Source organism: Urocitellus parryii, chromosome 5, assembly GCF_045843805.1.
Source record: "Urocitellus parryii isolate mUroPar1 chromosome 5, mUroPar1.hap1, whole genome shotgun sequence".
In the NCBI taxonomy this organism is placed as follows: Eukaryota; Metazoa; Chordata; class Mammalia; order Rodentia; family Sciuridae; genus Urocitellus; species Urocitellus parryii.
The window spans coordinates 66,422,660-66,448,490 of NC_135535.1; the positions used below are offsets into that span (position 1 = coordinate 66,422,660).

Below are 25,831 nucleotides of genomic sequence, written 5' to 3' on the forward strand. Positions count from 1 at the left end.
CATAGGCAGAAGCATCAGGTGAGACAAGCATGAGAATTTTCATGAAGCTGCTCAGTGCTGTTGAAGTGTGGTTGGAGTGGTTGAGAGTGGTTGGAAGTGAAGCTAAAGTGGTCAGGAGAGGGCTGGGGATGTGGCTCAAGCGGTAGCGTGCTCGCCTGGCAGGTGTGCGGCCAGGGTTCGATCCTCAGCACCACATACAAACAACGATGTTGTGTCCGCCGAGAAATGGAAAATAAATATTAAAAAATTCTCTCTCTCTTAAAAAAAATAAATAAAGTGGTCAGGAGATATTGCATGCCACAAGGAAAAGAATGCACTTCATGCTTTTCGAAAGGATAACATGGTCAGATTTTGACTTGTGGGAAGGTTAGTCCTGTGAGTTCCATGGGAGGGAAATCAGCATGGAGGGAAGCAGCTAGGTAGAAGGCCTTGGTAGTTTGTTATGACAGGAGCCTGATAGGAGCCTGTTGTCACAATGGAGATCATGGGACAACATCAATTGATAGTTAAGATTAAATGTTCAAGATTTCATAACATCTTGATTAGATTTTTGTAGGTGGTATTGTTTGTTACTGGGACTTGAACTCAGGGGTGCTTAACCACTGAGCCACATCCCCAGCTGGTTTTATATTTTATTTTGAGACAGTGTCTTGCTAAGTGGGTTTGGGCCTCGCTAAGTTGCTGAGGCTGGCTTTGAATTTGTGATTCTCCTGCCTCAGCCTCCTGAATCACTGGGATTACAGATGCTTGCCACTGAGCCTGGCAACTTGATTAGATTTTAGACATTGAGCTTGTGGAGATAAGGAAGAAGGGAGCAATGCAGGATGACACCCAGGTTTCTGTTAGTTGAATGAAGGTGTTATCAGCTAAGGAACACAGAAGAAATATCTGAGAAGAGAAAATGATGAGGCCAAGGCCAGTTTAACACTCGTGAGGTTGCAGAATCTGTGGGCATCTGGGCAGAGTGTCTAATGAATGGTTAGATATTTAAAGCAGAATCTCTCTTTCTTTGGGGGGAGAGGTACCAGGGATTGAACTCAGGGGCACTCGCCTACTGAGCCCTATTTTGTATTTTTTTATTTAGAGACGGGTCTCACTGAGTTGTTTAGCACCTCACTTTTACTAAGGCGGGTTTTGAACTTCTATCCTCCTGCCTCAGCTTCCTGAGCTGCTGGGATTACAGGTGTGCCCTACCTCACCCAGCTTAAAGCTGAATCTCAAAGGAGAAACCTGGGATAGAAGTGTTTGAGAGTTACCAGTGTACAGCCAAGTAAAATTTTGAGGACTTTCTCTATATCCCCATGGACATTTCCATGCCTTTCTCTGTATTTCCAACGACAGCACAGCCCATCAGCAATTGGGAGGGACAATTCCTACGACTTAAGTAATGTCACAAGGAACAAAACAGATTTGTTGAGTAGAGTGTTTAGTTGCAGGGAATGAAATCAGAAATTTGTGGCAAAATTGGATCTTAATCTGAGGAAGTCTAAGACAGATAGTTGGGGAAGTGAGGGATTTGAGGTTAGCCAGGATCATCAGAGATAACTTGGCAAAACCTCTAAATCTTCACAGAGAATGAAACTATGGCCCCAAAAGTTTATTTGGACTGTCTCAGATCACCCACCTACTAAAATACAAAGCCACTTAGTCCTTGACTCTATTCTGTCTCCCTGAGTTCTGGTCACAGCTTTATGATGAATCCCCTGGGTGACTTTAGGGGTCTCAGTCTTGTTTTGAAGTAACACATACCTCGCAACTGCTTTAACCTAGAGAATTAGTGGATCATGCAAGATAATGGAATTATGTTTTGACTGTGTTAACCTATACTGTTCAGTTATCTCTCTCTCTCTCTCTCTCTCTCTCTCTCTCTCTCTCTCTCTCTCTCTCATGTGTTTTAAGTACTGTGAGATTGTATTTAACATATGTGCTGAGAAGCCAACTTGAGTAGGTTATTCCAGTTACCATTTATATGTCCTTCTGTGCCTGGCGCTATGCAGATTCCTTTTCATTCATAATTTGCTTAATTTAATGGTTATAAATAAGAGTTATTTTATAGATGGAGAAGCTGAGGTTCAGAGAAGTTCAATAACTTTCCCACTGTCTCATGAGATGAATGTCTAAGATTCATGATGCTGCTCAGAATTTTATGACCCAGGATTCAAATGCAGGTCATTCCTTGATTCCAAAGCCCATGCATGCTGTTAAATAACACACTGGAAAGTTTAAAATTCTGCTCAGGTATAAGGAATTTATCACCACATGTTGTTCAAGAGGATAGTTTCTTTAACTCTGTCCTCTGTGTAGTCTCCCTCTCCCTCTTGAACTTCAGGTGTCTGTACACATTCCTCAATCAGCTGGTTTTACCCAGTCATTTTGGATAGGAAAGCATTGTTTAATGATCAACCAAAGCCATCAGGCAAATTCATTTGGACCTTCTAAAATTAGAAACGTGGAGGGTTTTTTTGTTTGTTTGTTTTAAAAACTTTAAAAAGCCTATAAGTTGGGCTGGGGTTGTAGCTCAGTGGCAGAGTGCTTGCCTTGCATATGTTTTTTTTTTTTTTTTTTAAAGAGAGAGTGAGAGAGGAGAGAGAGGGGAGAGAGAGAGAATTTTTTTTTTAATATTTATTATTTTTTTTTTAGTTCTCGGCGGACACAACATCTTTGTTGGTATGTGGTGCTGAGGATCGAACCCGGGCCGCACGCATGCCAGGCGAGCGCGCTACCGCTTGAGCCACATCCCCAGCCCTTGCCTTGCATATGTAAGGCACTGAATTCGATCCTCAGCACCACATAAAATAAATAAACAAAATAAAGATATTGTGTACATGTATAACTAAAAAAATATTAAAAAAAAAAAACCTAGGGCTGGGGTCTTGGCTCAGCGGTAGAGTGCTTGCCTAGCATGTTCGAAGCCCTGGGTTTGATCCTTAGCACCACATAAAAATAAATAAATAAATAAAAGGTATTGTGTCCAACTACAGCTAAAAACAAAAATAAACAAATATTAAAAAAAAAACAAAGCCTATATGTTGGAGGCCATATGTTTGGATTTGAATCTGCTTTCTGTGTGATCAGGTGCCAGTTGATTTCAGATTCTTAATTCCCTGCCTAGTTAAACAGGTACAATAACTTTTACCTGTAGTCATTGCTGAGAGCAGTAAGTGAGATAATGTGAGAAAAACGCCTGGCATATAGGAGATGATCAGTAATGCTTGCCTCCTCATTCCTGGCCCTTGAGTAAATATGGCATTTAGGACTCCAGGAATTTTAAGAAACAGAGTCAGTATCTCTAGGTGATTGGAAAGGAACTTCAGAAGATTACAAAGAGGTATCTTTTATAGCTGGACAATCAAATGAAATATAAAAAAGCTAGGACAACTAAAAAATTAGCATTGAGGTGTGGGGAGCCACAACTATATCTATGTCAAGCTGTTGTTTAAAGGTGCTACAGTGTTCAGAGGACAAGAGCAGCCACAGGTAGTTATGATTCCTCCCCAAGGGGATAGAAGCACTGAGGATGTATTCTCATTTGAGAGCTGCTGAAAAGCAAGGAGAGACAGAGGACTAGAAGCACTGAGGATGTATTCTCATTTGAGAGCTGCTGAAAAGCAAGGAGAGACAGAGGACTATAGTGTGTTTCTTTAGCTCATACAATGTGTGACAGTTGTATGTCTGGACTGAGCCTCAGTTTACCTTTCCATAAAGTTATGGCCCTCCTACCTAACTCTGAAAGTAAGAAGGGATTCATAAAGTTGTATGGTGGGATAATAAGCTCCTAGATATATAATGAGGCTCCTGGAAAACCAGAGCTATGCACACTGGGTGAGTTGGAGTGCTGGTCCTCACACAGCCTCTGCTGTCCACCTTGTCAGCCCACAGTATCTATTAAACTTCTTCAGTGTGCTAGGCATCCTTGCCTAGGAATAAATGTGTTCAAAGCTAAGTCCATACCCTCACACAGCTTACAGTATAATTCAGGAAATAATACAAGATATAAGTGATGAATAACAATATGAAAAATAAGTAATTTTCCCATGAAATCTTATAATTAAATGTTCTAGCATAGAAACTGGCCTAGAAAGGATGTTTATAATCTTAGCTTCCCCTTTTTTGTAAATATACAGGTTTTTCTAAGGCAAAATAGGTCCCCCACTTGGCACAGTACACTGTGCATAGAAGATATTAATGCTGTGGAACCAATGATCGAATGTGATTGCTAATACAGGTAATGGCAGTAAATCCTGCAGAAGTTCAGAGGTCTGAGTTGTTGGGGGCAGATTTGATGAGGAAAGTTGCTATTGAGCTGGTTGGTCCTGAAGGATTTGTACAATTTAGAAAAGTGTGAGAAGGGCTGATGCATTTCCTTGTCTCAGAGGAGGCACTATGCGGGGTTAAAGCTAACGCTTTGGGGTCAGGCTGGGGGTCCAATCCCAGCTCTGCCACTTATTTGCTATTGACCCTGAGCAAGTTCCACAGCCTTTCTTCATTTCCTCACTTGTAAAATAGATAATAATCGTCTCTACTTCATTGGGGTTTTGTGAAAATTAGATAATCCATATAGAGTGCTTATTACATTTCTGTTAATAAATGTTAGCTTTTGTCATTATTATTATTTTCATTTTGATAGTATTATCATTATTATCTTACCTTTGCCCACCTACTTAACTCATAAGACCCTTTGTTATCTCACTGCCTGCTGCCTGCTGTAGTTTCCTTATAAAAACTTATTTCATTATAGCAAATCACCTACTCTTAGATTTGTTGTGGTGCTTCGTGCTTCCATGTATTTGTAAATACTGTTTCCTTGTCTAGAGTATTACCGTCTTCCCCTCTATTGCCTTTGTCTGACTCTGCTTGATGTTTAAGACTGAGTCGTGAAACATTTCTTCCAGGAAACCTTTCTTGACAGGGTCTGATTAGATGTTATCTCCCTGGGTTCCCACAGTGCCATCTCCACCTCTTTCATAGCAGTGCCAACTGTGCTTACCCTGGTTCGCTCACCTACCTTGCCTCAGGATATAACTTCTTGAAGATGGTGATCATACCTAGTTTATTTTGATATTCCCAGATTCTAACTTAGTGCTTGGTGTATAGTTGTTTCCCACTAAATGATGGATTAAAAACCTAAACATAGAGCTGGGTGTGGTGGCAAATGCCTGTAATCCCAGCTACTCAGGAAGCTAGGGTGCGAAGATCACAAGTTAAAGGCCAGCCTGCACAATTTAACAAGACCCTGTCTCAAAATAAAAACAGAAAAGGGCTGGGGGTTGTAGCTCAGTTGCCTAATGCATGCAAGACTGTGGATTTTATCCCCAGGACTGAGGGGAAAAAAAAGAAACCCTAAACAAAGAAATGTAGCTCGCATTATGTGTAACACCTACTACGCACGATCATTTACTCCATAGTTTTAAGTGCTGTATGTATTTTAACTTATTTACTTATAGCAATATTATGAGGCAAGTACTATTCCTACTTCCATTTTATAGAAGAGAAAACTGGGGCTCACAGACATTAAATTACTCCCCCCCAGGCTACATAACTAGCAAATAGGTAGAGCCAGAATTCAAACCCACCATCCTGTAGCTCCACAGTTGTGCTTTAACCATTGCATTGTGCCTATAGGAGTGTTACGGAGATTTGTTTTTGTTTTGTATCAGGAATTGAACCCACAGACATTTTACCACTGAGCCACATCCCCAGCCCTTTTAAAAAATTTTTTGACACAGGGCCTTGCTAAGTTGCTGAGGCTGGCTTTGAACTTGCGATCCTCCTGCTTCAGTCTCCCAAAATGCTGGGATTATAGGCATGCACCACTTCGTCCAGCATGTCACTGAGATTTGTGATAAGGATGTTTATTGAATGTCCAAGAAAAGGTGAAGAAACATTAACCATAAATCACTCCATGACACATTTCAGAATTAGTCAGTGTATGGAGAAACTGTTGTGGATGGATCTTACCACTCATTTCTATAAACTATTTGCTAGAGAAGTGGAACTTTATCTGTTGTGAACCTCTCTAAGGCGTGATGAAGTATAAAATTTAAGGGCAAGAGGAAGGAGGGAGTATGTGTATGGAGAAACTAAATTTGCCCTGTCTTTATTGAGCACCTATTATGGTGGTTAATAGGCTAATGGTGATCCCTGTGCTGAAGAGCCTATGGTCTAGCAGGCTATAAAAAGATTGATCTGGTTAAAGAGAAAGGCAGGAAAAGAGACTTAGATTAGGCATGAACTGAAGAAAAAGTTGAGACTCCAAATGAGAAGTCAGAGTTTGCTGAAGAAAAAGCAACATATAAGGAAAATTACTGAGGCTGTAGTACAAAAGGCAGATTATAGGTGAGAGAGCCCAGAAGTAGCAAGGACAGTGATGAGAATGCTCTCTGCCAACCAGACAACCAAGGGACAGCATAAGGGACTTGGTGGTAGGAAAGGTAGTAGAAGAATCAATCAATTTTTTAAAAATTAAGTGTCTGCATATGATTCAGAGAAGAATAGGAGGTATGGGGATGTAGCTCAGTGGCAGAACACTTGCCTAGCATGCATGAATCTCTACCAAAAAAGAAGGAAGAAGGCATAATTTCTGCCCTCAAGGAGTTTCTGTTCTAGTTATGAACAGAGGAAACACACACATAAAAAGACACTATATAGAACACATTCAGTTTGTACTAACAGGCCATGGTACCAGGGATCAGGCATTTTTCTTGATTGTTAGATTTCATTTCCAAGGTTACTTCATGGTCCAGAGTAGCTGTTGAAGTTCCAGCTGTTACTTCTGCATTCCAAGCAACTGGAAGAAGAAAGGAAAAAAGAAGATATACTCCTTCCCTTTAACAACACTTCTCAGAGGTTGTACACATTACTATTCACATCCTACATAGTCACAAAACCATACCTAAATGCAAGGGAAGCCTTCGACTGCATATTACTAAGGAAGATGAGAGAGGTTGGGGGATAACAAGTAGGTCTCTGCCATATCATTCTTCACATATATTTATGCTTGGAGCTCAGAAGAGGGGCCTATTGTTTTAGGTTAGGTAATTTGAGTTAGGTAGTTATAGGTAGGGATTCTGGAGATCAGGGAAACACTAGTCACAAACAAATCCTAGGGTTAGGGAATGGAAGGAGAGCTGTCCCAGGAGGGAGTCCAGAGTAGGGGAGGATGAAGTTGATCAGAGGTGCTGGGCCAGCTTGTGGAGAATCTTCAATCAGAAACATTCTTTAAGATACTAAAAGCACCAGCCAAGGAGTTCAGATTTCTTGTGTAAATGAATAAAGAATATTTCTGAACCAAGGAGAAATGTGATCTATTTTCCATAGTTGGAAGTTCCCTCCATGTGTGCAGGAAAGTGGGGAAGGCAGTGCTGGAAGCAGATGTGCCAGCTAAGAGGTCATCCCATAGGCTGGGAGTGAGCAGCGAAGGCCCGGCTAGGTGGGATGGAAGAGAAGGTGCAGGTGAGAGGCCTTGGGAAGGAGACTTACTGGGCCTCAGTGAGAGATGGGCTGTGATGTGGGATAGGGAGAGATGTGACCCCAGAAATACTATGTCCTCCAAGTGCAGTTACTGCCTATTGGGCTTCCCAGGCTGGAGGACAGAGCCTCATGAAAAAAGAGTGAGGACCTTGCTTGGCTGCAACAAGATGTGAGGCTCTGCCCCAAGATTCCCTGGCTTTGGAAAACCAGCTGCCCCCAGTGGAATAGTTTCCATTCTGCGTAACTAGGGAGTGTGTGGGTCTGGCTAACCACGGGGAGGGGCTGAGGAGCCAACAAACAGATCAAATTGCTCTGTGGTAACTTTTTAGCTAGGGCCTGGGGGCTTAGCTGGGAAACAGCAGTTCTCCTATCTGAGATTGTATACTTCTTGACTGGTAGGTGATGTGTGGTTTCAGCCCAGATCAAGTTACCTGTGGAGGTTACCTGATGTCAGGTATGAGGTCAACAGTGGGGCAGAGGGTAGAACTGGTACTTTGTTGGCATTGGGGACATGGTCAACTTCCTTTGCCTTCTCAACATCCAACAGAGGAATCTTCCAGGGTAAAGAAGAGTCCTCAAGAATGTAATTGAATTTAGAAAAAGCCATCTCTTTGTCTGAGTGATGCTGGCCTTCTAGGACCTCTCCTTCATTTGACTTCCCTGGTGTGAATTGCAGAGCTCAGCCGGAGACATCTGGCTAATCCATTTCTTTTTCCTGCAGGCTGCTCAGGAACTTGGCCCATGATTGCTCAGCAAGTCATTTCTGGTTATAGAGTCATCAGTGACCACAGAAGCACGTTCTCCAGACATGGCTTTGAGCCTGGCAGTTTGTCCCCAAAATGGCTTCAAGCTATTGCAGACACTTAAGTCAAAGAGCACCCACTTTTCTGATGCCTTTTTTTCGGGGGGGGGGGGGCGAGGGATTGAACCCAGGGGCACTTAACCACTGAGCCACATCCTCGGCCCTTTTTAAATTTTGTTTAGAGGAAGGGTCTCGCTGAGTTGCTTAGGGCCTCACTAAGTTGCTGAGGCTGGCTCTGAACTGGTGATCCTCCTGCCTTTGCCTCTAGAACTGCTGGGATTACAGGAATGTGCCACTACACCTGGCTGATGATGCCTTCTGTTATAAGGAGTCTGAGCAACTTTCCCAGACATCTAACAGAGCATCCCTAGAGAAATCTGCACGTGTGGCTAGAATTGTGATGAACCCATGTGCTTCCGTACACAAGGTCCTATTCAGAGGGAGAAGGGGAACAGTGGGGAGCTGCGCTGTTGAGGCTGTGGAGTTTGACAGAAAGGGACTGGAGGCCTACAATCCAGGGAGGCCCTACATTATTAGAACTCTGTGTCATTCTACCAAGGCGGAGAGGGGTTGCCTGTCTTGCTAGTGTGTTTGTTCCAGTGATTTTCCTTCTGCTTTAGGATAGATAATTCTTCACCCAGAACCTTTTGCAGTTGGTTCAGGCTCATTCTAGACTGTCTCAAATTCTCCAAACCCAAGCTCTGGAGAGGAGCATAACAGGAGGATGGGAGGGAGGCGGGCGAGAAGAGCAGGTTTGAGCTTAATCTCCCCAGGATGGCAACAAAGCCAGCTTTGGATCTGTTGGTTCTGCAGTGAGATATGGCCATCCGTCCATTCCTTCTTCTCCCCTGTGCTACTCCAGCCAGTCATGGGACTGGGGAAAAGTGTGGGTGTTTGGAGGGGCTGCTGTACTTCCCGTGTCTGAACATTTTTTAATTTTAGCTCTTGGCCCTTTGATCAAACTCTGATTTTTTTGGTTTCCCTTTGACAGGATTGCAGTTTTGCGGGGGAATTAGGAGAAGTTGTGCTAAAACAAGATAAACAAACAGTGACGTGGAGGTGGCAGTGTTGTAGGCCATGGGCTGGGCTGGCTGACTGGCCAGCCTGCTGTCTGGGAGGGCTGGATGGAAGAGGACTCCCGCCCTGCACACCGGCCAGCTGGCTTGTGTTAGAGCACTGGCTGAAAATAACTCTCATTGTCTGGGAGCTGCTACTGTGGCAGACTGTGTCTGCCAAGGAGCCAAGCTGGAGGAGTTGGTGCCTTCTACCTCCTTGAGTCCTCACCCTTTGGGAGTAGTGCCCAGCTTTGCCCACTGTCCACCAGTAGACACATGGAGGGCAGGCTGGACTATTCTGACTTTCTTTCCTTTGTGCCTTGGGTTGCTTTGGCCTGGGGGGGGCAGATTTGTTGTGTAAGGGGGATCCTTCTGCAGCAGCTTCCTGGACTCCCATGCATTGTGCCTCCTCACTGCTTTCCACCTCTGCTTATCTTTCCAATGGGCTGATCGGCAGATGCCAGGGAGGACTTAGCAGGAGCTTGAGCCAGGGGCTTAGTGGCAGGTTGAGAAGCATAAGGAACCTCACTTCACCTGTGGAGTTGTTCTAGATTTCAGCTCCCCAGGGCTCTCCATCCCTGTGGGTTGAGCACAGGAGCTGAGGCTTTCCCACTGGGAGATAGTCCAATCATAGCAAACTTGATAGAAAGTGGTTATAAGAAAGAAGGCATAAATAGAATCACTAACTCACTTTCTTCTGTATTTGCTCAAAATAAATGGCCTCTTTGCTGGCCTTCTCTAAAGCCTCCACAATCCCTTTCCCAGGAACATTTCAGAAGTCTTTCTGCCTTTCTCTCAGAGGAGCTATGCCATATTTATCTCTGTTCCTAAGATTTATCATGATCAACTAGAACCAACAGAGACAGCTGAATAGGGAATTTTTGGTGGTTCCTATTTCTGTTACTTGGGTTTTCCCCAGGCGTGAGAAGACTGGCAGAGTAGGGGTAAGTCCCAGAGCAGGGCCTACAACTTTGAAGGAAACTCCAAACCCCACCAGCATTTCCCTTCTCCTGCAGTGGGGAGGAAATGGGGAGGGGCTAAGTGGCCTGGGGGTGCAGAGCAGGAAGGAGAAGGGAACCTCTGTGGGCAGAGCTACCTCCCTCTCCTGTGGCTTCACTGGGGCCAACAGGGATCAGGTAGGGAGTAAGGAAACTTTGCTGGCAGGACTGGGCCCTTGCTCACATGGAACCCACCAAACAGGCAATCTGCCTGGCCTCCAATTTGCAGTAAGATAGTGCAGCTATGCTGGAGGAACATCAGATCCACGCCTTTTGGCTTCTTCCTATTATGGGTTTTTATTACCAGGCTTCTTGCTGGTTCCCTCTGACTTAGGAATCAGTCCCAGAGTTGCTTTCAGTTTGAGTTCATCTTCCCCTTCTTCTCCTGTTTGGTATTGTGACTGTTTGGATTGTGACTTGTCTCCTCTACTCCATCTTCCTTTCCTAACTCCAAGGATGGTACTATTCAAATTACCTACTAGTCTTATATGAAACAGAGGGATCAAAGAAGGAGTAAAAGATTACTCTGTAGCCAGAGTGTTGAAACAATTGCTGAAGGAGAGATGAGCAGAGATAGATAAGCCAGAAGCAAGAAGACAGGTCCCTAGATGTCAGACTTTGTACAGATTTTTGGGGAAGAAGTAGAGAAATGTGTCAACACCCACAGTGTTCCAGACACATACAGACATATGTTGTTTATCATTTGACCCTCATAAAGCCCTGTGAAGTAGTGAGATTATCTCCAATTTATGGATAAATTCACTGAGGTTCCATAGTTATTTTGGGCCCTCTGGCTCCATATTCAGTGCCCTGTCCTCTCCAACACAGCTACTGCCTTCCTTGTTTAGTGAGGCTCTCACTGAGGAGTTAAGAAGAACTTCACAAATGGTAGAGAAACAAGTCTTTGACTGAGACCAGAACCATGTCAGGACACTGGAGCCCTGCCATCATGCATATTATCAGGTGGAGTAGGAGCCTTGGTTCCTTGTCTGGCAGGAAAAAAACTGTCCTGGTCCTGCTGCGTTGGCTGGTAGCTCCCCCCAAAGTTGGTAACCCGCTTCTTTTGAGAATCCTGAAGGTTGGGGATTACCCCCTACCCATCTTCTTCTCATCATACTTTAGTCCTCCCTGAAGAAGTAGAGAAGGCTGGGGCCACTGTCCAGAAAGTGCCACCAAAGTTCTAAGACAAAAGGATGTGGGCATATAGTCAGGGCTGTTTCCTGCTTCTGCCACCTGTTTTCAACTCCAGGAGTCCATTTTTCTGAGACACTAAAGTTTGACTAAGTCCCTGATTTGTCTCTTCTATGTTTTCAGATTAGGGTTTCCAAAGGGTATGATTTTGTCCATTCTTGAAGCCCAGAGAGGATCAAGCATTTCATCACCAGTTCACCTGGTGAGGAAGTGTGATGCTGTGGCAACTGACAGTGTTGGCCATGATAGGAAGCTGGCATAGACAGGACATGAGTGAGGTCTGCCATAGTAGCAACAGGCTACCCCTCCCTCTCCCAACAGCTTCTGTCAGGGGAGACAACAGCAAACTATTTTCATGGCACATTCTTGGGAGAAGCAGTCAGATGACATTGATGTGCTTAGGATATGTACAGCCAGGACCAGCCCTAGTGACTGTGTCTACTCAGTTCTGTCTTGTGTTCTGCTAGTAGAATCCTGGCCCCCAGGTAGGATTAGAGACCAGCTCTGGGCCTGCCTTAGACCTTTGGGTTCCCTATTTGTTAAGGTTTCCTGCTCCTGTCCTGTTATCTAAACAAACATATTGAGATTGGCCCTTAGCAAAGCAGTTCCAAGGAGAACGTGGACTTCGCATTTGCCCCTCCTGCTGTTAACTGCACAGGCTGTGGGGAGGACTGTTAGCCCCTTTCCTGTGGATGTTAAGGCAGAGTGGTGGGGAGAGGTGCCATGAGGTAGTCTTCTCCCCTTCTTTCCTCCTCTTGCCTTCTACACTTCTCTTCCACTTGTAAAATCCAACCAGAGACCTCAACCCTGCTTCCTTTTTTGAGGCATAGTGACCCTGTTTCTATCTAGTATCCCAGAGCTATCTAGAGCCTCTTTCCTCGTGGTTCCTCTACCCTCCAGAACTGAACTAAGGACCTTGCCACGTGCTCTGCACTGAGCTAACTCCTCTACCCCTACCTGGTGCCTCTTAACCCTCAACTTACCCTCAACTTATCTTCAGCTTACCCTCCACTAGGTGCATGCCAGCATGAGAGTCTATAAAAATAGACTAATCATATGTGAGATAAGTACAAGATAAATACATAGTATGGTAAATAAGTGATATTTAAGGATCTCCTCTCAATCCCTTAGAAAATGGAGGACCTCCTTCCAGTATTCTGCTTCTGGAATAATGCAGGGCCTATGTGACTTCTCCAACCCTAGCACACATAATTCATGTCCCCAGGGATGAGGATGTCAAGGAGTAGGTAGAGGTAAACCAAGTGGTCATGCTTGGATTACCAGGGAGTGGGAACTGGACACAGAGCAGTAGGCAGAGGAGACAGATGAGAGGTTGGCTCTCCAGGAGGCTCGGGAGAGACTAGATCCTTGAAAAGTCATGTGGCTTTTCAGATGGCTATGGCACTTCAAATGAGGGATCATATTTGATTTAGGTCTGTGGGCAAGGTGCAATGATCTGAGCAAAGTGTCAGACTGCTTAAGAGGCATGGGTGGGACCTGGCCCAGGTAGCCCTACTGATGAGAGAGGAGAAGTGTGTGCAGGGAATGCGGGAGGGGAAAGGAGGCTGGCCTCTCTCACACATACTTTACTCAGTCTGTTCATTTAGCAAATAGTAATGTAATAAAATAAAATGATTCCTAGGCTCTCCTTCAGTATTCTACATTAGAGTATCTCAAAGAGGGTTCTTGATAGTGCTCTGTGGTGTGTGTGTGTGTGTGTGTGTGTGTGTGTGTGTGTGTGTGCGCGCTCATGTTACTACAGATTGAACCCAGGAGCATTTTGCCTCAGAACTATATCCCCAGCCCTTTGTTAATTTTTATTCTGAAACAAGGTCTTGCTAAGTTGCTGAGGCTGTCCTCAAATTTGTGATCCTCTTGCCTCAGCCTCCTGAGTCACTGGGATTATAGTTATATCTGGCTACTGCTGTGTCTTAATTGGAAGAGGTGTCATAAAAATACTACTAATACACAATTATGTAGTTTATGCAGATATCTCTATGTTGACAAATTGTTCTCTAGCTTCTCTATTTGGCTAGATTTTAATGACTCATTTTAACATTTGCTATGTTATCTATTAGTGAAATTAAATTATGATTGATACAATTTCTGAAGAACTTCTGAGATTTGGTTTTAAATTTAACTTTACTGCTTTTGTTTCATAATTGACTATCAAACTGTTTTACCCCTAAATTTTTATTTTAAAAAGCCTTCAAAAATAATCCCGGGCTGGGGATGTGGCTCAAGCGGTAGCATGCTCGCCTGGCATGCGTACGGCCCGGGTTCGATCCTCAGCACCACATACCAACAAAGATGTTGTGTCCGCCAACTAAAAAATAAATATTAAAAAATTCTCTCTCTCTCTCTCTCTCTCTCTCTCTCTCTCTCTCTCTCTCCCCCCTCTCTCACTCTCTCTTACAAAAAAAGGAAAAAAAATAATCCCATGCTGTTTAATAAGTACAGCCATTTATTATTAGATTAAAAAAAAGAATACTACTAATACTTGAAGTTCTAAACTTTTGTAAAAATGTTTCTAAAAATATTTGAGCAGTTTACTTTGCACATATGTTCTTTTCATTCACTTGCATCCTGATCCTGATTCAGGGAAAAGAGGTAAAGTGGATATATATATATATATATATATATATATATATATATATATATATATATAAAATAGATAGATAGTCTCTGGGTGACTCAGAGAACTTGCCTGTGCAAGTGTGTGATATAGGAAAGTTATCCATCTTGCAGGTGGAAAACCAAATTGAAAGTTGTTGCTTTAAATTGATTGCTTTCAAAGTTTTTTTTTCTTTAAAAAAGTTTTTTTAGTTGTTGATGGACCTTTATTTTATTCATTTATTTATATGTAGTGCTGAGAATTGAACCTAGTGTGTGAGGCACACTAGTAGAGCACTACTGAACCAGAACCCCAGCCAGCTTTCAAAATTTTGACCTGTTTCATGTTAAGTACATTTTACAGCATGACCTATGTGCCTGTGACACATATATACATGAAATATATGAAATGGAAGCATCATGAAACATTGCTTATGCTTCCTTTGCAATAAGTCCTGTTTTCTTCTATCCTATTCCAAATTAAAAAAAATTTTTAGTTGTAGATGGACACAACACCTTTATTTTATATATATATGTTGTAGTTGGACACAATACCTTTATTTCATTTATTTTTATGTGGTGCTGAGGATTGAACCCAATGCCTCGTACATGGTAGGTGAGCGCTCTACCACTAAGCCAGAACCCCAGCCCCATTCTAATTTTTCTCTTTTTTTTCAGTATTGAGGATTGAATCTAGGGGTACTCTACCACTGAGCTGCATTCCAAGCCCTTTTTATTTTCTTTTGAGATGGAGTCTGTTAAATTGCCCAGTCTTGAATTTGTGATCCTCCTGTCTTAGCCACCTGAGTAGCTGGGATTATAGTTATGTACCACCCCACCTGGCTCTGTTCTATTTAAATCTGTTCATTTTAATGGGAATAAAGTTAATATTGATTCAATAAATTGGTTCCACAACCTGTTTTAGAAAACCTTGCTCAGCCAAACTCAACTAATAACAATGGGAAGGCAGGAGGACTGTCTCTCCCTTCAGCAACAGTCATGATGAAGTCTGATGGCATAGGAGGGCAAGGTATGGCAGTCTAGCCTTTCTGTCCTCCAATGGGGGAGGTTTCGGCCTGTTGACTCAGCTTTTCTCCTCAGAGCTCCATGAACCTGCCTCCTGACAAGGCCCGGCTCCTGCGGCAGTATGACAATGAGAAGAAATGGGATCTGATCTGTGACCAGGTACAGGTTGGGAACAGCAGGGAGGTGGGGAGTTGCACAGGGCTGGACAAGGCGATAGGTAGCAAGGTCAAAGGCATCATCTGCAGCACTGACCAGGGCTTGGCCTTAGTCTATGCTGATTTTCTGTTCTAAGGAGACACAGCTGATAGGCCAGTCTCCCACACAGGGCTCTCCTAATTTCTCCCAATGGACAGTGGTGTCAAAGTATGTAGGGCTAGCTGTGGAGCAGGTTGTTAGTTTTACCAGCAGAGCCTGTTTCTGCCTTTCCCAAGGGTCAGGGTTCTGCCTGGTAGGGTATCCCAGAAGACCCTTTATCTCCCTCTGCTCCAGACTTTACAAATAGCAGGGAGTATCTCAGTATATACAGACCTCTAGGAATGAGGCACCTCAGTCCTCCAGTGTTCTGTTCCCAAATCTGAAAATAGTCGAGGACTGCAGCTATCTCTATATGAATAGTGTTTAGAGCTGGAAGAAAAGAGAGATCATTGTTTTGCTCAGAACCAAGGTTTTCTAACATCTACCACTTGACTCTTTACCCTGCACATATTTAAGGTCCCAAGTCTTTGAACTCAGCCTGACTGCAAGGCTGAGAGAGCTGACTTCTTTATCTCTTGGTATATATCAAAGTAACTGGCACAGAGTGTGGGCAGTGTGTTTATGTGTTTACCTGGCACCTTGCCATGGAGTTTTCTCACCAACAAATTTATTATTTCTTTTCAAGCTCTGAACAAAATCATAATTACTAATGTTTTTTGAATGCTGATTGTGTTATCACATTCTCTACACATATTAAACAGTCTCATTGCATTCTCACAAAAACATGTTAAGGAAGGCACTAGTTGCATTTTATAGATAAAGAATCCAAGGGTTTATAACCTGCCTAATGCTAGGAAGTGGTGGAGGCAGGACTGGGCTAGGGCAAGCAGGTGCCAAGTCTTTGCTACCTATTCTCTTCCACTGCCTCTCAAGTCATGCTGCTTGACCTGAGCTAGAATTATGATACAGATGCCCCAGTTCAAGCTCCTCCTCCTCCTCCTCCTCCAATGAGTCTGGTTTCCTTGCTTTCTGCATTTAAGAAGAGTTGGTTAGCACCTGCTTGGGTTTGGGAGCACAACAGCTCTTAATACTGAGATTCTCTAATTGCTGATTTCTCAGTCTTTTTCTTTTTTTGTGGGAGCTACTGGGGTGCTTTACCACTGAGCTTCATCCCTAGTCCTTTTTTAAAAAGTATTTTTAAAATTGTAGGTAGACACAATACCTTTATTTTTTATTTATTCATATGTGGTGCTGAGGATTGAACCCAGCACCTCACACACACTAGGCAGGCATTCTGCCACTGAGCTACAACCCTAGTCCCCATCCCCAGTCCTTTTTATTTTAAGACAGGGTCTCATTAAGTTGCTAAGGGTCTTACTAAGTTGCTGAGGCTGGCCTTGACCTTGAAATCCTCCTGCTTCAGCCTCCTGGATCTCTGGGATTACAGGCGTGCACACGCACACGCACGCACGCACGCACGCACGCACGCTCAAGATCATGTGATTATTTCAGCTTTCTCAGATTTTTCTTTCCTTTTTTTCCCCCTTTCATTTGTTTTCAAGAATGCTTTTCTAACATTACATCATTCACCTGGACCCCTCTGGCCCTTCCACCCCAAGTTCATTTATCTCAGTTGTGGAGTTCCTTTACAAACCAGAATGCTAAATTGTTTTCTGAATTTCCTATTGGGTCAAATGAGCTGGTTGAGTCAAAGTAGGGAGGGCATAGTTCTGTGCCCTGTGTAGAGGGGATTGAGAAGTGATCTTGCTGAGGAACAACCTTCAGCATTTGAGGTTGTTTTGGATCACTGGGGCCCGGGGCTTGGGCAAGTAGTAAAAAGTGCATTTGTAGCCCCGAACTGTTGCAAAACCAATCCAGTCCCAACTGCAGAGTTTGGAGCTGTGAAAGCTGAGTTTTGCAAGGCCAAGCTCTTCTCCCCTTGGCCTACCTAACGTCACCCATGAGTTGGCCAGGCAGAGAACAGCACTTCTCAGCTGTATCTTTATTTTGTGTATTATTCCCAGTTCTGAAACCCCACAGACTAAAGAAGATTGCAACAGGTGTGATAAGGCAAAGAACCCCAACCATGATATAGGCAATGCTAAGGACAGGTGCCAACTGGGAGACTGAGTCTCCCCAGGTTGAGCATTGTAGGCACTCTCCTTCCTTAGTTTCCTTGTTTTATCCTGTGATTCTGTGCATGCACATAATTATACATATGTACATTTTTCTTATAGGAACGATTCCAGGTGAAAAATCCTCCCCATACTTATATCCAGAAACTCCAGAGCTTCTTGGACCCCAGTGTAACTCGGAAGGTGAAGTATTTAGACAGTGGGGCCCTGTCTTGTTGCCCTTCATAGCTCTGTGGGGTTTGGACTCAAACCCTTTGCCATGGGGGTTAGGACATCTTCTGAGCAATGGGAGGTGGATTTCTGGGCTCTGAGGCTAGGGGCCTGGACTAGCTGCCCAGTACTGGAGGGGAGGTCTATAATTGGACCCTTGTACCCCCTCCATTTCCTTTTCTGCCCTTTTTCTTGTACTGTAAGTTGGATGGGGGGACTTTAGTGACAGAAGATTCCATGTTTACAGAAGTTCAGGAGGAGAGTGCAAGAGTCGACCAAAGTACTAAGGGAACTAGAGATTTCACTTCGTACCAACCACATTGGGTAAGTCAGATTTGGCCATCCCGGCCTTTCCACCTGGTCCCAGGTGTTGCCTACCACACCGAGGATGATTTGCTTATTTATTTTCCTGCCATAGGACAAAGTAGCCTCTTGAATGGTTCTTTGCTCCCCAGAGCATTACACTGTGCCTTTCTGGCTTTTCTTCCCTTCAGCTCTGCCAGCAGCTGATTGGATGCTTCTGGCAAGCATGGGGCCTCTCCTGGGTCCTCAGTCTGTGGCTTTGAGTGGAAGACATTCCCACAACAGCTGAGAATGGAGTCTGCCTGTGGCCTGGTGCTGGGCCAAGGAGGGCCCAGAGAAGTCTGAGGGTGGGGGAAACATACTCCAGTGAGTAGCTGAGACCTAGTTCTTATTCAGCAACTCTTTGCACTTTTTAGCACCCAGAAGGTTATTTGCTTAGTTGGGTGAAAACAGTCTTAGTTCGTGAGGAGAGGAAGCTTCCTTAAAGCACCAGGAAAGAAGATGTACAGTAGTGCAGCCAGGAGTTGAATGTTTCCTGTATTCACAGAGCCTGTGTTGCCAACCCATTGAGAGGGCCCTCAGGATCTGTGTGAGTCTTTCTTTGCAGCCTCTGAGTCAGGTAACCAGAACTGCTGAACAGGCAGAGGGCTAATTCAGGGAGGTACAGTGAAAGAGGGAAATGCCTCAGTTTTATGAAACTGTCACCAGCAAGGGTATATGCAGCAAAAAGCAGAAAATGTGTGTGTACATGCAGAGAGGATAGTTAGGGACACCTTATATAGAGCTGGAAGCAGGGGTTCCCTCCTGATAGAGGGGTCTTGCATGAATGGTGAGTGAGAAGTGGAGCTTAGGGTAGGATGGGATAGCTAGGCATGTGCCAGCCCCAGGTCCCTGAGCTTCCCGAGAATGGGGTGGAAAGAGCCAAATAACATCATCAGCCTTTCCTCTCCTGTCATAGCAGCAGCCTGCTTGTCCACCATGAGGCCAAGCCTGCCTGGGGCTCTTCAGCAGGAGGGGACACCTGTTTGTAGCTAGCTGCAGCAGTGCTCAAAAGGAAGCGGCACAGGAGAGAACAGGAAAGGGATGGTTCCTGGCCTTGGAAACTGTGCTGTGGGGGCCAAAATATGGCTTCCATACCTCATCTGTGAGCCTGACATGCAAAGCCAAGCCACTGCAAAATGTGTGGCCAAGCCTTCACCTATGGTGAATTCTATCACAAAAGGAGCACTAGCTGGGCTCTTTAGTTAACCTGTATATGAGGGTGAGAGTGACATGGGCAACGTACCACCAGCCACCTACATTACTTGAATAGGCTTTCTCTCCCTTGTGGGCTCTGTTGTTTTCCTTAAATCCTGTTGAACAGTCAGGGCAAAGATAGGGTTCTACTCCTTTTGGAAGAAGGCCAGAGAACAATGTATGACAGTCTCCTCTGTCTTCCTCCTTTACCTGGTGCCTGCCCTCTGGCATCTGGCCAAGGACTAGGGCCAGAGCAGCCTGGTTCCTAGGCCCTAGGCCACTTGGCAGTTAGCATACAAGTTAGAGGTCTAAACCTGGTCCTTTGTTCCCAGAGAATAGCTTAGTGCTTGCATTTTAGGAGCCCTGAATCTGACCTGAGGCTTCTCTAGGTAGTTATGTAGGAGAGCCAGGATCCTTCCTGGCAGGAAGTTTGTCAGGCTGGCTTGTGGGGGCTACAAGGTAAGAGGGGGCCAGACAAGGTAAGGAGAGGAGAGTTCTGCTTTGGCCTCAGCCTGATCTGGTTGGGCTTGCAGAAGCATGTATGCAGTCCTGCAGATGGGAACTCAGTCTTTGGAGTTGGGGACAGCTCTGAAGTGGGATTCCAGAGCCCCATCACCTCCTTCTTCCTCTCTGGTTTGTATTGGTTTCTTTGCCTTGCCTAACTGCCCTTTAACCTCTTCTTAAAGTGTCAAGATCCCGAAAATAGCAGTGTAGACTCAGACAGGAAATGAGAAGGGGGTGGGGAGCTGGAGAGCAGACAGACAGGAAATGGGAGGCCTGTAGGCCCCCAGAGAGGAAGCTAACTTCAGGCAGCTCCGGTGTCAGTCAGCTTCAGCCAGAGACTGCTGCCAAATCTCAGCCAGCACTGGTGTTCTAGCCCCAGCCTCTCTCCAGACCTTGGGGTGTGGCAGGCCAAGCTGGTGTTCCAGCTGTGGGGAAAAAACAGACCTTCAGGGGGTGGGGAAGTTGGGTGCAACTGGTTTATATAGATCCCCTAGACATTCCAAGAGAATAGAGCACTCAGGAGAGCAAGGTTTCATCTGAGGGTTTTATGTCTTTGCAGTAGAATGAACCTATCTTATAACAATCACATTCAGAATTCACTCTTAACTTTCTTCCCAGAGATATCTCAGCCCCAAAGGAGCAAAGGCAGAAGGGCAAAAATGCCATAGGACATTGTCCTTTAGGTGCCCTGTTGTGTACCTGCTTGCTTCCCTGGCTGAGGGGTCCACTTTTTCAGTCAGGCTCCAAGTAGTCATGGTATTCTGGAGTTCCTCCAGTTCCTGATCATTTCCTCAGGCATTTCTAGTTACACCAGGCTCACTGTCTAAACACACAAACCATTATCCCTTTGCTCACTGCTTCTCAAAATTGCTATCCTTGAACTCAGAGCCATTTGGCCCAGTGAGACTCTGTTCCAGGGTACTTACTGGCCCTTCCTGCCTGTGTCTTGACTGAGACATCAGCCAAGCTGGGGACTTTCTGGCTCTGTCAAACACAGCTCTACACATGGGCTTGTGGTAGCTGCTCTGGATGCCTCCCCAATTCTTCCAACAAATACTGAGCAAGGACAGTGTGCCTAGCCTTGTGTTAAGCCTAAAAGATACAGAGGATTATTGAGTCAGGGTTCCAGGCTGGTAACATGACCACAAATGGGTCTGTCAGGGGTTTTGGTCTTCAGAATTTTCCCAGCCTGGTGCTAAGTTCTGGGAGAACTGAGGAGGGGGCGTTGTTGAGTCAGAGGCCAATCATCCTCTACTCACTTTTACTCTGTTTCCTGTATTTGCAGGTGGGTCCGGGAGTTTCTGAATGATGAAAACAAAGGCCTGGATGTGCTGGTGGATTACCTGTCCTTTGCCCAGTGTTCTGTCATGTAAGTACCACTCCAAGGCTAAGGGTGGGGACCCATTGGGGAAGACACAGTCCTGTTCTATTGAGAAGAAGAAGGGTGAGATTCCAACAGAGAAGATGGAAATGGGACTCCCAGGACAGGAGGAAGTAGCCCAGAAGTGGTATGGAAGCGGACAGGCAAACCAAGGGCATGTCTTGGGAACAGGGAAGATTGGCCTATTGGCTGGAGTAAATATGTTTTGGGGACTGTAGTGATATGGAAAGGGAACTTGGAATCAACCCAAAGAATCCAAATGCCAGGTTGTAGGCAATCCAGGAAATGTCCTGGCTTGTGGAAGAGAAACTCTGGGGGGATCCATCCATCTCTGCAGAATTAAGTCTTCATAAAGCCACTCTAGGCCCAGTTGTGAATGGGTTACTTCAGGTCATTATTGAACCCAGGAGCAGTGAGCATTACTTTTGATCTGGACAGATGGATGAAGCATTTGGTAACCTTTTTAAGTCAGCCTGGGGACTTGGATGTGGCCACAGGAAACAGTGTGGTATAGTGCAAAGAATGAGGTCTTTCAAATCATACGAAGCCAGGTTTGGCCCTCAGTTGTGTCATGTACTATCTGTGTAACTTCAAGCACGTTTGTCCTCTTCTATGAAAGACATCCATGTTTCAGAGTTGTTAGGATTAGATGGTAATATGTGTAAAACACTTAGTAGTATTTGGAACATATTAGTTCTACATTGTAGTAGCAGCTTTGTTATTAAATGTTATTCACATCAGTATGCCTTACCATAATTATCTGAATATGGAAAGAGGAGTGATACTGATAATAAATGAGATGGCCAGCACATTCAGAGTTATACCCTAGACAAGTCAGCCCCAGAGAGAATGATCATCCTGGTTTGCTAATGACTTTCTGCAGTTTACTGAAAGTAAACTTTCACTGAAAGTCCCATGTCATGGGCTATGATGGCCCCTACCTAGACTTTTACTTTTCTACTGTCTCTGTTCCCCTAGCCATTCTCTTTTGTCCAGTAGGTCTTCAGTGTCATGACCTTAGGGATACAAACTAAGGTGCCTCACCTGGGTTTGGTCTCCATGTCACCAAGAATAGTCCACTCCTCATCTCCATCCCTGCTGAAACCATACCTCATGATCCTCCTATCTCTTTAAATGTGGTTTTTTTTTTTTATATTTTTTAGTTGTAGATGAACACAATACCTTTATTTATTTATTTTTATGTGGTGCTGAGGATCGAACCCAACGCCTCACGCATGTGTGGCAAGTGCTCCACCACTGAGCTACAACCCCAGCCCCTTTTTTTTTTTTGGTACTGGCAATTAAACCCAGAAGCACCACTTAGGAGCCACATCCCAAGGACTCCCACCCACACGTATTTTTTTTGTGGTTGTTGTTTTTTCTGGAGACATAGTGTCTCACTAAGTTGCTTAGGGCCTCACTCAGTTGCTGAGACTGACCTTGAATTTGTAATCTTCCAGCCTCAGCCTCCCAGGTCTCTGGGATTATAGGCATATGCCACTGTGCCTGGCTTCTAAATGTTCTTTTTATAGAAAGAAATGAAAAACATTTGCTAAAGTGAATTTTTAAATCTTTATAGTAAAAAGATGTAGATCATTTTTCCAAATAAGCCTAGCTTATTTGGAAAGCAAACAAATCCCAGCTGCTTTAAACCAAGAGCACACTGAAAACTTAGTACTGTATTAAGTGTCCATGGAAATACCTTTGATTCTTAAAAAGACTCAGGGAAGTGAGAGAATGTGTTTTGGGAAGGGATGAGGCCAGATAGAATCTGAATAAGGCATAAGCTCTCTCTCTATCAAGGAGGTTCCTCTGAGGTCTACTGAATGGCTCCCCATTAATTACTTCCTGATTCAGGACTCTGATTCTCACTCTACCTCATTTGGGACATTTGGGCATCTATAGATATCATTTGTTCTACAAAGCCCCAGCCTCTGTACCTTTGACCTGGGGCTGTGTGTGTGTGTGGAATGGAATGCTCTGTGGGGGAAGAGCCTGTGAGAGATGTTCCTTATTCCTTCATGACCTACAGGGGAAGAGGGCAGTAAGAATGTGCAGGACTGCTTCTCAAAGCATGTACCTGGATGAGCATGTGTGAACGAAGACCCTGTGGGTCATTGAGCTCAGCTGTCCTGTTTGCCCTGGCTACACTCACAAACTGCTGATGTTGGGAGACATGTGATCCCAGAAGTAGGAAGTGACAAACTGTCCCAGCTGCTGTAGAGGCTAGACTGCAGGTCCTTAGTCCATAATCTCAACCTGCATATTTCTTCCCCCAGGAAAGCTAAAGCTCAAGAAGCCTCTATATCAGAGAAACCTAGAAGCCTCAAGTAGCCAACCTTAGAAAACCTGGTCATTAAAACTAGTGTAGGCACCAAGTTCAGCCAGAGGTAGTTGTTGTGCTCCATTTGTATACAGTGTGTCAAAATGCATTCTACTGTCATGTATAACTAATTAGAACAAAATTAAAAAATTAAAAGAAAAACAATATAGTGTGGGGGCTGGGATGTAGCTCAGCAGTGGAGTGCTTGCCTAGCATTTAAGGCCTTGGGTGGGTTTCATTACCAGCACCTTGGTATGGAGAGAGGGGAAGCCAGCCAGAGCTAGGTTAGGGTAGTGGTGTTCCTTTTAAGCAGAAAAGACTATGCCATTCTGGGTTTGGTGGGACCTCCTTTCCTATCCATTCAGAGCTACTCAATGCATTGGCCAACTAGCAAGACCACAGTTGGCACATTCCCTACCCTCCTTCTGGAGTAAGATTCTCCATGTGGAGCCACAGCTGCTTTGAGATGTCCCATCTAAGGCTGGGAGTGCAAAAAGATAGCAGCCCCCACAGTCCTTGGGCCATGGGGACACCATTCCTCCTGGAGTTGCCTGGCCAGTGGGGAACAGAAGAACTGGCCTCTCAGCATCCCATCTCCTCAGATCCCTCTTCTGGAGCTGCCTGTGCCTATTCTGCCCTGTCCTGTGTTGGTGGCTCTCATGACCAGGACCAGGATTGGGTCTCTGCTTCCCAATTTCGCTTTCTCTTTTTGCTACCCTTGCCTGAAGAGTCCGGGACAGGCTCACTGGGGGGCTTGGCACAGAATTTCTCCTGTGTATGTGCCTGTGTGTGCGTATGTGTGTCCTTTCATGCTCCAGGTTTGACTTTGAGGGTCTGGAGAGTGGTGATGATGGTGCATTTGACAAACTCCGGTCCTGGAGCAGGTCAATCGAAGACCTGCAACCGCCCAGCGCCCTGTCGGCCCCCTTCACCAACAGCCTCGCTCGCTCTGCGCGCCAGTCTGTGCTCCGGTATGTGTGTGCTCGCTCTTCCCGCCTGCCTCCCACCCCAGCCCCAGTCCAGGTCTCAGTAACCGCGGTGAGTGCTCATGCTCCTCCCTTCACTCTTGCTTCCAGGCTCAGCTCTCTTGCCCTCTGCCTGCCAGTCTGTCTCTGGTCTGTCCTCTCTGTCTCCTTGACTCTGCCCAGCGGTCTGTCCTGGGTAAGTACATGGTCCTTAGCTGTGCCACCCACCTGGGGTTCCAGCTCTCCCCCTCCTTCATTCCTCACTCTCTTGGCTATTCCTCCCCAGCCTCTTGGGCAGGGCCTGGGCTTCGGTGGCTGATCTAGCTCTTATACTCATGTATTTTCCTCTAGCTCTCATTCTGCCCATCAGCTGCTGGGAGAGGAGACCAGCTCCCATTCACCTCCCTGCCTCTCACCTTCCCTTCTTCCTTCAGGCCTTATCTCTCAAAGGCTGCTACATGTTCCTTTGTCTATGATGTCCTAAGAGCCATTCTGCCTGAAGGCAGACAGATGTACTGGATGACTTCTCAGAACTCCTATCCCAGGAGGTTGTCCTTTGGACCCTGTAGCCTTTTCCTTGGCCTCTGTCTTGTGGCCATTCTTCTCTCCTACTCTCCTATTTGAGTTTTTTGTCCCTCAAACACTGCTAATCATTCTAATAAATGCAGAAGCAAATTCCATTCCTGCTTCCTCTTTTTTTTTTTTTTTTAACAAAACATTATTGAGGCAGTGGAGGGGTGATGCAGAGGCAGAAATAGCCCCCTGGCCTTTCTAAAGCCTTTGGGGTTCTGTTCTGCCTTTTGGGGTCACAGAAGTGGAATAAGAACCAAGGTGCTCCTGCCCCACTAAATGTGAAGAACAGACAGCAACTGAAATTGGGGGGGGGGATCTCTTTGGACTCAACTCAAGGAGTAGGAAGGCCTACACAACTTCTGAGTATATTTTTGAGGATCTCTGGGATTAGCATGATATGAACACTGATTATGGAACTGGGATGTTGGGAAGTTGCTGACAAAGTTCTGTTCTGGGAGGTGAACACAAGCTGACAATCTGCCTTCTGCACCCTTCTTGTGACTGATGGTACAAAGTCCTTTTCCTATTTCTGCTGCTAAGGAGCAGCCTGGTGTTTGGGTGATGGTGAGCACTCTTTGACCTTTCATCAGCAGCCTTAAACCCCACCTGACAGCCTGGCCTTTTCCCCAGGTACAGCACTCTGCCTGGCCGCAGGGCCTTGAAGAACTCCCGCCTGGTAAGCCAAAAAGATGACGTCCACGTCTGTATCCTTTGTCTCAGAGCCATCATGAATTATCAGGTAAGGGGCAGCATTAGCCATGGGTGCTCTACCTCTTCTGCCTCATCTGGTGAACCAGGAGAGCTAACAGGGCACCAGCTTATGAAAGACAGGTTTGCTAGTGGCCTATGGC

The 25,831-nt window shown here is 45.1% G+C and overlaps 2 protein-coding genes across 5 annotated transcripts in view; one reads left to right on the forward strand and one right to left on the reverse strand.

Moving 5' to 3' along the window:
* Fmnl3 (formin like 3) overlaps nucleotides 1-25,831 on the forward strand; it is a 56,877-nt gene that overhangs the window by 20,168 nt on the left and 10,878 nt on the right. For 3 of the 4 annotated variants that reach the window (XM_026407044.2, XM_026407046.2, XM_026407047.2), the window contains exons 2-7: nucleotides 15,231-15,314; nucleotides 17,588-17,668; nucleotides 17,943-18,019; nucleotides 21,024-21,107; nucleotides 24,261-24,413; nucleotides 25,611-25,719. In XM_026407044.2, the coding sequence (XP_026262829.1) occupies nucleotides 15,231-15,314; nucleotides 17,588-17,668; nucleotides 17,943-18,019; nucleotides 21,024-21,107; nucleotides 24,261-24,413; nucleotides 25,611-25,719 (588 nt within the window). The remainder of the gene's footprint in view (nucleotides 1-15,230; nucleotides 15,315-17,587; nucleotides 17,669-17,942; nucleotides 18,020-21,023; nucleotides 21,108-24,260; nucleotides 24,414-25,610; nucleotides 25,720-25,831) is intronic. The other variant, XM_026407048.2, reaches the window with a different exon arrangement.
* The window catches only part of Prpf40b (pre-mRNA processing factor 40B), a 58,157-nt gene that overhangs the window by 287 nt on the left and 32,039 nt on the right, over nucleotides 1-25,831 (reverse strand). Inside the window, exon 26 of the transcript XR_003302411.2 lies at nucleotides 6,671-6,787. The gene's annotated coding sequence lies outside the window, so the exon portion shown is untranslated. The remainder of the gene's footprint in view (nucleotides 1-6,670; nucleotides 6,788-25,831) is intronic.